At 34.0% G+C, this 11,927-nt stretch overlaps 1 protein-coding gene across 1 annotated transcript; it reads left to right on the top strand.

The window, feature by feature from the left end:
* Nucleotides 1–294: 294 nt before the first annotated feature.
* Nucleotides 295–5,615, top strand: LOC127710700 (potassium voltage-gated channel subfamily C member 3-like). Its single transcript, XM_052216639.1, has 2 exons — nt 295–835; nt 3,472–5,615. Exons 1-2 carry the CDS (start codon nt 389–391, stop codon nt 4,315–4,317), a joined length of 1,293 nt encoding a protein of 430 aa, XP_052072599.1. The 5' UTR covers nt 295–388; the 3' UTR covers nt 4,318–5,615.
* Nucleotides 5,616–11,927: the final 6,312 nt, after the last annotated feature.

Genomic DNA, 11,927 nt, shown 5'->3' with positions numbered 1-11,927 from the left:
TAGAAAGCTCATTATTTCTGAATTATATAAACTGAACATATTCACAAATGAAACAAAATGCAAATGTTTTCAATTTTCACAAATGATACTGCACTAGAACAGATCCACAGGGTTATATGCATATTGCAGATATATCTGTTTGTCCGTAAACAAAATTACTGATACTATCAAGGTTATTATGTTGACATTTCCCATAAGTAAAAACCTTTATAGTTTGGAATGGTTCATTAATCATATCAATTATAACGCAGTATGTTAATAACCTTGCTAAATGTTTTGCAACAGATGCGGGAAATAAAATTGTTGTTAAATTACTATGATGATATTTTACACTGATAATGTAGCGAAGTACATGTAACGCAGCTGTCTCTCTAGAAACCTCGTCAACATGGATACGGTTATTTTAAATGTTGGAGGAACAATTTTTGAGATTTCATGGAAGCTTTTGAAAAGTTATCCGGGCACTAAACTTGCAGAGCTTTCTGAAAACTGTCCAGAATTTCGAAAAGAAAAAAATGAGTATTATTTTGACAGGAATCCAGAAATTTTTAACGTGATTTTAGACTTTTATCGCTATGGTGAACTACATTTCCCATCAAACCTCTGTACACGACTGCTTCAAAAGGAATTAATTTTTTGGAATATTGAGAGCAGTATAGAATCATGCTGCATGCATCCTTACTTAAAATTTGAAAGCCAAGTTAAATTGTTGGATAAAATAAACGAATCAAAGAGCACTTGCCAGGAGTGTTTTGATACTCTTCCTCGTGGTTTGCGGTTTCGGAGAACGATATGGACTATAATGGAAGAACCATTGTCATCCAAAGCAGCGAAGGTAAATTTACTTAGCAAACTTTACATTTATCATAAAAATAAGAAGATGTAGTATGATTGCCATTTAGACAACTCGCCACCGGATCGAGACCGAATGACGTAGAAGTTAACAATTATAGGTTACCGTTCGACCTTCAACGATGAGCAAATCCTTTTCTGTACAGAAAGCTATAGAAGGCCCCGAAATGACAAATGTAAAACAATTTAAACGATATTTTTTTTTAAATATTATTGCTTTTATTGCATATAGTGTATTCTAAAAGTACACTGTAAAAATCGTGCATATAAAAAACAACCACCTGTAATAGATGAGTAGCTTTAAACCTTTTTAGAATTATGTTTAACATCTAAAAACATTTCTAAGTAATCGCATTAAATATACACATGTCTTAAATATTAACACTTTTAAATGTGTTTTAGAATTAAAGTGTTTAGAAATAAACACTAATTTCTCAGCTTAACACGATCCTTAACACGATTCGAAAAACTATTCTAAACACTTTCTTCAACCTAAACATGTTTTAGAACTGTGACATGTTGAAACACAACCGTGTAAAAAAAGTGCACACAAAATGAGCTTAGAATTGTGTTTATAATCTAAACACCATTTTACAGTGTATTTCCCTGTAGATATAGCTTATATTTTAACAGTATAGCATACAGACCAGGGAGCCATTTTATCAAAAACAAAATTGAAATAGTTTGAGGTAACGAATGACACCATATCGGGAGATGGAGAATACGCTTACTAAAATAATTAGTTCGTTTATATGAAATATAATTTATTTTTTATTCAAATTTAGTTCGTGTACATGCACTTTTCCATGAACGTCACGCCTCATACGCGTGAAAAAGAGTTTTGATGATTTTCGTTTAACCTAGGCTACTATAAGAATATGAATTGAAACCGGGAATGGGTCAAAATGACAACAACCCGACTAAAGAGCAGAAAAACAGCTGAAGGCCAGCGATGTGTCCTCAACGCAGCGAGAAAAAAATCTGCAACCGGAGGCGGGCTTCAGCTGGCCCTTATATAATAATGCATACTATAGTTCAGCGAAATGGACGCCACACTTAACCCCGAAACATACAAATGAACCAACATTAAAAATTACACACACACAAAACTTACAAAGCCTAAAAGTTCCTAACTTAGAACTTAATAAAACATGTACATGTACGAATGTTTAATTCTCTCTCTCTCTCTCTCTCATTCTCTCTCTCTCTCTCTCTCTCTCTCTCTCTCCACAAATTTCTGGATTATTATAAAGATAATGCATATTTCTTTCAATTGGAAATTCTGGACAGGTTTCAGAACATTTTGTAAGCTTGGTGCCCGGATTTCTGTTCAAAATGTTCTATGAAATTTAACAAAAAATGTTCCAAGAACATTAAAGATAACCGTATCCATGACGACGGGGTTTCTAGAGAGACAGTGCATTACATGTTCATCGCTAAATTATTCAGTGTAAAACATCTTGATGATTTAACAACAGTTTTATTTCCCGCGTCTGTAGACACGCATATAAAAAGATATTTTACATACTGTGTCATAATTGAATAGATTAAATGATCGAACCATTCCAATTAAATAGGTTTTCACTTAGGAGAAATGTCAACATAATAATCCTTATAGTATCAGTAATTTTGTTTGTGAACAAACAGAAATATCTGCAAAATGCACATAATACCCTGTGGATCTGGTCTAGTGTTGTATCATTTCTGAAAATGGAAAACATTTACATTTTGTTTTCATTTGTGAAGTGAATATGTTCAGTTTTATAAGAATGGACGAACAATAATCATAACTCTCTCTCTCTCTCTCTCTCTCTCTCTCTCTCTCTCTCTCTCGTAGTGTAGTAAACTTTGAAATATAGAAAATATAGACACACACAAATCTTAAGACTGGAAACCCTATTACCAGTACTATATCTCATGAAGCTTATGCAGTACATGCTCTTACCCATCGAGTCAATAAGACATAAGTCACATGTTTGAAAGAAAGAAAACTAAATAATTCATGTTGACCAAATAATTTATTTTTCGAATACAATACATCTACTAAGCTATACAAATTCTCCTTGAGCAACCGGTTTCAGTATAAAAATAAGAAGTTGTGTTATGATTGCCAAAGAGAACACACTCCATCAGAGACAAAAAATAATAATAAAAAAAAGGTCACCGTTCGGTCTGTGCAAAAATGACCAGAACCCATATCGCACCAGAGCAAGCTCTTAAAGACCCCGAAATGACATGTAAAACAATTCAAACGAATGTTTTGTAAGTTCAATTTTTTCTTTCAAGTAAATCAATAGATTTGTTATTGTTTGTTTTTTGCCAACGCAGTTTTTGTCCACATGTACCGGCCGGGGCATGTGTCCCTTTGCTCAATGCCTTTTGTGTGTTTTAATTCTCTGTTTAACACATTTTCTTCGGAACTTTTCTTGACTTAACATAACATTAGTGAGCTAATGACAAAATGTATTTAATTTTCATTTTGACATTGTAGGTGTACATGGTGTTTTGTGTATTTTAATTCTCTATTCAACTCATTTTCTTCGGAATTTTTTTTGATTTTACTTAACATATAAGTGAACTAATGACAAGAGTTATTTAACTTTCATTTTGATATTATAGGTGTACATGGTGTTCTATTTCATGGTGATCCTGATATCTACGGTTGTCATTCTTCTTAGTTCTCATGCAGATTTCCGAGAAGAGAGACGTGAATTTAACGGAAATTCAACAGAAATGAGAATCTATTTACAGGTCCAGCATGTGAACGAAAAAGTAATCACATTTGTTTTGAACCGCCCATTTCTAGTTCTGGTTATATTGGAAAGAATGACCGATTTATTTTTTGTCGTTGAAATGGCTGTTCGCTTTTCTGTCTGTCCCTGCAAGAAGACATTTTTTAAAAGTCTACTGAATGTTCTTGATCTTATTATTAACATTGCAATAATTGCGAAATTTGTTTTGGAGAACTATTACATTGCCATTTACAAAAGTCGCTCTTTATACATTATTTATGCATGTTGTCATGCCGTTGTAATTTTCAGACTTACCCGTGTTTTCCGTTTTGCTTTGCAATTCAGTGGTATTCGAATTTTGTTTCTTGCATTGTGGGATAGCCTTAAGGATCTCTCAATGTTGCTACTTATGTGTCTAACATTGGCAATAATCTTTGCTAACATGATATTTTATGCCGAATTTTCAAACTTCACGTTTTCAAACATGTTTCAAGGAATTTGGTTTGCTATTGTTACCATGACAACTGTCGGGTATGGAGACATATATCCGGTCACAACACTCGGTTGTACTGTAGGTGCATTTTGCGCCCTTTCTGGAATAATTATTTTAGCAGTACCTATCGCCATCGTTGCCGGTAACTTCACAACATATTACAAGAAATATACGGAGTTTCAGATGATAAAAGGAATGCAAGATGATAGACCTTTAACTCGATCACAAATATCCATTTGAAATTATTAAAACGGTTAAATTTTGCATAGCGCAAAAACCAGATTTAATAGTAAGTTAAATATAGCCATCCGGGCTCGTTGTATCTTTTTTTCAAACCAGCTTTTTCCGTTGTTTATTCTATACATAAATAAGTAGTTTTGACACGCGACGAATCGAAACAAGCGGATTGTATCAATAGATGCAGAAAACAATGTTTACATTTAATTAGAAATTGATAAGAATATCAAGATTTAAACATTCGTTAGATTTGTGGGTTGAATGAATCAGAGCATTATTATTCAATCTAAATTGCTATACATATATAACTAGTTAACGTCTGAAAAATCTTTATTTCTAGCTACAGGTAATAGATTTTTTTTATTTGCAGTGTTATTTACAGATGAGTTTTGCTATTGCTAGTTAAATATTACAAATTATTGATCTGCATTAAATTGATTATCTAAATACAGTAATATGTGTTATTTTGTTCTATATTGTATTTTGTATATTGTTAAACAATGTTCTACCATATTTCGAACTTGGTCACGATTTAATAAGATGTCTGATTGTAGACTTAATAAGAAAATTTTCCTTGAAGTAATAATCTCAGTTTTAATCAAGTAAAGACTTGGAACTGTAGAGTGGATAAAAAGTTTAAAGAACTTGATCTTAATCAGTATTGTAAAAATAAATGTTGAATGTATGTTTAGCAAGTCTGTTATTAAAGATATTGAAAACAACCTTTTTATTATGTACCAGAATAAATGGCATTCAAATTATTGTACAGAAAAAAATATTTAAGTATTACAGAAGTGCATATGCTAAATTTAAAGCAGGTGTCGCTCCAAATAGAATTGAAAATGGCAGGTATGAAGGTATAGACGTAAAAGAAAGGTGTTGTTTTAATTGTAGAAAGCATTATTTAGATATATAATAATTGAAGATGAAAAACATGTGCTGTTAGAATGCACAGAATGTGCAGATTTACGAACGATCTTTTTTAACAGTGTTTGTAACGTAGAAAGTAGTTTAATACTTTGTGTAATGAGGAAAAGTTTTTATTTATGTTTCATAACGACAGAGTTTGCTATTTTACAGCCAAAATCTTCAATGAAATACTGTTTAAGAGAAAATGTATTTTATACTCGTATAAACTGTATGTAAATAATGGTTTTTTTTATTGTCTGTTTGGGATTACAAAAGAATTGCTTTTTAATATTATGGTGGTTTATGCTAAGATATTATATTGATATATGTTATATATGTAATATAAATGTTGTTTTTTAATGTGTGTTTTAAAGTCTCTCATAACTCTTCTTATAGTGGCACTTTTATAAATTAATATGTTATTATTACATTGTGTTTTATATCAAATGTTTTAAAGAGGTGAGACTCTAGCTAATAAAGTAGTTGTTTGTTTGTTTGTTTGTTTATATATTAATTTTCTCATAATTATATATTCTCTGTGTTATTTGGTCCGCAATAATTTCGGCGTTTTGCAGTTTTAAAAAGATCATTACTAAAATTATCTGCTTACCCTTCCGGAGCAACTGTGATCACCCGTCTCAAGGTATTGTTGGGATTCGTGTTGTTCAGTCTTTAGTTTTCTATGTTGTGTTTTGTGTACTGTTGTTTGTCTGTTTATCTTTTTCTTTTTTAGCCATGACCTTGTAAGTTTATTTTCGACTTATGAGTCTGAATGTTAGTTTGATATCTTTCGCGTCTCTTGTCATATTGAGTTGTCATGGTAATCCACTTTCAAAATATTTATCTAAAAATGTTGCCTGTTTTATCCCTTCGTCCTTTCAAAAAGTTTCACATGCAGGAGCCTTCACGAGAAGATTGACCGTTACAGAATAAATGTGCCACAGATGACCACGGATATGTTCCAATTATTGTAGTCTCCCGTCCTCTTTTTCTCATAAAGAGGTTTATCACTTAATTCGTACATTGGTTCTTTTTTTTTTGTTACTTACCATGAGCAAAACTGTGATAGGGTCATATAAGGGCTTTTAATTATAGACTTAAAACTGGTTCAAATACTTTATTACATACCAGGAAAATATAACTCTGCAAAACAATAGCAAATATCATAAGCAATTTTACAAATGTTATATAGCATAATTAAACACAAGCAGTATTAACACTAGTATTATTAAACAGCAAGACAAAGCTAATAGAAAATTAATGTACAAATTATCCAATAAATACCATCGAAAAGTCAAATTTCTACCCGCAATGCGGCAAAACTTAAATGTACTCACTGTACTAACCAATAGACGTGTTAGGAAAGTCAATACGATTTTGACGCTGATGTTTAATACCAATACCACTACAGGCTATAGTGGGGACCATCTCAAAAAGCACAGATAATCATTCATTACAGTTACCTGTATAGGTTTGTTTGATAATATATAATGCTGAGATGATTTTTAAACAATAAAATAGTAACACTTTATTCAGCAATACACGGACGAGGATCCAGCAAAACAACACGATCATTATTATTAAAATTGCATTGTTTCATAGTAGTGATCGATTCAGTTTAAGATCGTTGTTCCCCCATTATTTACTATTTTGCTGAACGACTACAAGGAAAATCTACAAAGTGATCAAAATAAAGTGATCAAAATAAATGAATAAAAAAAGCCACAGGAATCAAATCACGTTCGAATCCGATTTTTTACTTGGTTCAAAACGTTCGTAAATTGAAATTTATTTAAAATATACTTGTCATGTCGGGTCTTTTGGTCTCTGGTAGATAGTTGTCTATTTTGGCAATCATACCACATCTCCTTATTTTATATCATTTTCTAAAATAGAGAAATGTGTTACACGGTAGCGTAAAATTCTAAAAATAAACCAAACTAGAAATTTTTGTACTTAACAATTAAAAAAAAAAGAATGAAACAAAGGCGTTTTCAATTTAATTATCTTTATATTTTTATTTTATCTAGAAAGGTCACTGGCAATTTAATGTAATGTTCGACAATACCTAAAAAAACGTTAAATTGTGTGAATTAATTATTCTTATTCACATTTTCCATGATATTTTCTTTCTATCAACCTTTATCAGGTAGTTTTTTCGGAAAAGAGAGGTTATCGAATTATGCTTTAAAAGATTACAACGTTTGGACATTATCAAGCATGTTAAATTTACGTTTCGGTTAAGGGTCGGACTTTGTTTTTTTTTCTTGTTATCACGGCTTCCTCCACCAACAAAACAGAACACCACAATTAAATTGAGATATTGTTGAAAGTGGCGTTAAACTTTCATATGGAGAAGTTAATTTTATTATCTTTGGGTTGGGAGGATATTTTGAAAATGGAATATTCATTTTCACGTCTTGCAAAACAAAGTCTGCTAAATTATACATCGGGCATTTTTTTTTTTTCGATTTCCTTCATTTTGTTTTGACTAATATTCACTATACACTCCGCTTTCTAAATTTGACGGTATATAGTGATGGATGAATGGGTCCATCCGTCCGTTCTTTCGTCCCTCATCATACCCAGATAGAAGTAGACAATACGAATAGCTCGTGAAAAGTGGTTTTCTTGAACATTAAAACGATGCGCAGCAAGACAACCTTCTTTTGTAGCCCCCTGCTTCTTAAAGTTTTATACAGAAATAGCACTGTGTCCACCTGTGTCAGCCTGTAGCCACCAGTTTCTATAATTTTATATAGAAATAACGTTGTGTCCACGTGTGTCCGCCTGTAACCCCCTCTCTCTTAAACTTTTATATAAAAATTACGTTGTGTCCAGCTGTGTCCGCTTGTAGCCCCTGTTTCTGTAATTTTTATATAGAAATAACACTGTGTCCACGTGTGTCCACCTATAGCCCCTGTTTCTTTAAGTTTTATATAGTAAACTATACTGTGTCCAGCTGTGTCCGCCTGTATCCCCTGTTTCTTTAAGTTTTATATAGGAAATAGCACTGTTTCCACTTGTGTCCACTATTTATTTTTATTTTTTTGTAAATAGATTTAACGATGTGTTCAAATTCATTTATACTGATTTGTTTAAGCCTCACAAACGTGTCCCTGTATCCCCGGACACAAAATACATGCTAACTATATTTTGCAACGAAAATAGGACAAGTTTTGTTTTGCACTCCTAAATCAAACAAATACAAATGTATGTATGAAGATCTAGGTAAGGCCAATGCACGTCTTAAAATTTGGAGTCGACGTTAACCGTTCGCTTCATGTTGTATCGAACACACCACAAAGCTAAACTATACTACGCCGGGATACTTTTCAATGCAATTGCATTTTGAGAAAGTCCATACTTAGTCTTGTATCGGTATTGGTATTTAACATCAGCGCAGTATTTAAATCCCTTTCCTAACACGTCTAATAGTACACGAAAACGTCATACATGCACTGTAGTACTAACTGTATGGGGTTCAATACAGGATAATCATATGCTTCAATAGTCAATTATTCATTACACCATAGCGGGGACTTAATTTGGAAATTGGAAAGCTATAGCGTAATGAGTTCAGAAAATGTCTGCAAAATATTTTAACAACGTTAGATCAAATTAAATATTTTCATAGTTTATTGAAACAATTTGCTGAAATGGAAAATTGGTTAAAGTTATAAAGATACAAAGAAAAACATAAAAAGGATACTATAAATCGCTGCCACAAACACGACAATGCCACATGGGAACAGACGACACTTGCCGTTCCGGAGCACCTGATATCATCCCCCGTTTTTTTTGTGGGATTATATTGTTCAGTTTTTAGTTGTTTATGTAATGAGTTGTGGACTATTATTTGTCTTTTCGTCGTGTTTCCCTTTTTTTACATGATATTTTGTCGGTCTTTCTTCGGTTTATGAATTTGATTCTCCCTTTGGTATCTTCCGCCTCTCCCTTTGGTATCTTCCGATTCTCCCTTTGGTATCTTCCGCCTCTCCCTTTGGTATCTTCCGATTCTCCCTTTGGTATCTTCCGCCTCTCCCTTTGGTATCTTCCGATTCTCCCTTTGGTATCTTCCGCCTCTCCCTTTGGTATCTTAAGATTCTCCCTTTGGTATCTTCCGATTCTCCCTTTGATATCTTCCGCCTCTCCATTTGGTATCTTCCGATTCACCCTTTGATATATTCCGCCTCTCCCTTTGATATCTTCCGCCTCTCCCTTTGGTATCTTCCGATTCTCCCTTTAATATCTTCCGATTCTCCCTTTGGTATCTTCCGCCTCTCCCTTTGGTATCTTCCGCCTCTCCCTTTGGTATCTTCCGATTCTCCCTTTGGTATCTTCCGATTCTCCCTTTGGTATCTTCCGCCTCTCCCTTTGATATCTTCCGCCTCTCCTTTTGGTATCTTAAAATTTTCCCTTTGGTATCTTCCGATTCTCCCTTTGGTATCTTCCGATTCTCCCTTTGATATCTTCCGATTATCCCTTTGGTATCTTCCGATTCTCCCTTTGATATCTTCCGCCTCTTTCTTTGGTATCTTAAGATTCTCCCTTTGGTATCTTCCGTTCCGATTCTCCCTTTAATATCTTCCGCCTCTCCCTTTGGTATCTTAAGATTATCCCTTTGGTATCTTCTGATTCTTTCTTTGGTATCTTCCGATTCTCCCTTTGATATCTTCCGCCTCTCCATTTGGTATCTTAAGATTCTCCCTTTGGAATATTCCGATTCTCCCTTTGGTATCTTCCGCCTCTCCCTTTGATATCTTCCGCCTCTCCCTTTTGTATCTTCCGATTCTCCCTTTGGTATCTTCCGCCTCTCCCTTTGGTATCTTCCGATTCTCCCTTTGGTATCTTCCGCCTCTCCCTTTGGTATCTTAAGATTCTCCCTTTGGTATCTTCCGATTCTCCCTTTGATATCTTCCGCCTCTCCATTTGGTATCTTCCGATTCTCCCTTTGATATCTTCCGCCTCTCCATTTGGTATCTTAAGATTCTCCCTTTGGAATATTCCGATTCTCCCTTTGGTATCTTCCGCCTCTCCCTTTGATATCTTCCGCCTTTCCCTTTGATATCTTCCGATTCTCCCTTTGGTATCTTTCGATTCTCCCTTTGGTATCTTCCGATTCTCCCTTTGGTATAATCCAATTCTCCCTCTGGTATCTTCCGCCTCTCCCTTTGGTATCTTCCGATTCTCCTTTTGGTATCTTCCGATTCTCCCTTTGGTATCTTCCGCCTCTCCCTTTGATATCTTCCCATTCTCCCTTTGATATCTTCCGCCTCTCCCTTTGATATCTTCCGCCTCTCCCTTTGGTATCTTAAGATTCTCCCTTTGGAATCTTCCGATTCTCCCTTTGGTATCTTCCGCCTCTCCCTTTGATATCTTCCGCCTCTCCCTTTGGTATCTTAAGATTCTCCCTTTTGAATCTTCCGATTCTCCCTTTGGTATCTTCCGCCTCTCCCTTTGATATCTTCCGCCTCTTCCTTTGGCATCTTCCGATTCTCCCTTTGGTATAATCCAATTCTCCCTCTGGTATCTTCCGCCTCTCCCTTTGGTATCTTCCGATTCTCCCTTTGGTATCTTCCGATTCTCCCTCTGGTATCTTCCGATTCTCCCTTTGATATCTTCCGATTCTCCCTTTGGTATCTTCCGCTTCTCACTTTGGTATCTTCCGATTCTCCCTTTGGTATCTTCCGCCTCTCCCTTTGGTATCTTCCGATTCTCCCTTTGGTATCTTCCGTCTCTTTTTTTATCATGTTTATGTAGTAGCGACAACATGTTGAACCTACCTTACAAGATTTGTCGTTATTCTTTTTCTTTGTTCACGTTAGACATGATCACCATGTTTGTAGCTGCACTGTGAATATTTTTTTTGTGTGATCTAGCTTTAAAGCATAATTGTTTACAAAAGAAAGGGTTTGCTTGCACGTTAAACATGGTTAACCAACCAATTGTGGGCTCAAGTGACAATGTATAAAGTCAGGTTGTCTGGACTATGTGTTGTTTTTTGTGCTTTCCGATATTTTTGCTGGTTCATATTTAACTTATAACGAACTTTTTATGCATTATTGTATTGTAGTTTTTTTTTCAAATGCAAAAGTTCACAATCGAGATTTTCTATCGAGACATGTAGTGAATCTAATATTTAAACAACTAAATATATATATATATATGCTATATGATACCCTTGAAAAATATTGGGCCACCATTTCCTATGTTTTAGCCGTTATTGTTTTTTGGGTTTTTTTTTACATTTTTGGTATTTCAGTTATCGTAATCTGTTGTTGTAGACCATTGACACTTTCTTTATTTTTACCATTGACACTTTCTTTATTTTTACCATTGACACTTTTTTTATTTTTGTAAACCATAGCTTGATAATTTTTGTTTAATAAATCTGTAAAACTTTACAGTGATTGTATATTCATCAACGGATGTGTTACTGGAGAGCGGTGTCATTCGGAATTATAGATAGTTTATATTAGATATACAACAATTTCCGATTCGAATGTGAGGTTTATAATTAAATCCTTCTGGGTTAATGAGACTAATATACGAGCTAGTTTCGAAACAATAAAGAATAAACCAAGTGACAATAAGGATTTGATTACCACAGTTTAGAAATCTTGTGGCGAATACATTTATCACTGAGATAATGGAATAATTTTTTTTTATTATTATTCAAAGAACATCTCTCAAGCCAAAAT

Source organism: Mytilus californianus, unplaced genomic scaffold (assembly GCF_021869535.1).
Source record: "Mytilus californianus isolate M0D057914Y unplaced genomic scaffold, xbMytCali1.0.p SCAF_8, whole genome shotgun sequence".
NCBI lineage: Eukaryota > Metazoa > Mollusca > Bivalvia > Mytilida > Mytilidae > Mytilus > Mytilus californianus.
The sequence above is the reverse complement of the archived record's forward strand: the minus strand, read 5'-3'. Positions and strand labels throughout refer to the sequence as shown.

What these genes read in the sequence shown, in the direction of transcription:
- LOC127710700 (XM_052216639.1), top strand. Translation starts at nt 389, where the DNA reads ATGGATACGGTTATTTTAAATGTTGGAGGAACAATTTTTGAGATTTCA. An exon ending in TGTCATCCAAAGCAGCGAAG is followed by an intron (nt 836 to 3,471) that starts GTAAATTTACTT and finishes TTGATATTATAG; the next exon opens with GTGTACATGGTGTTCTATTT.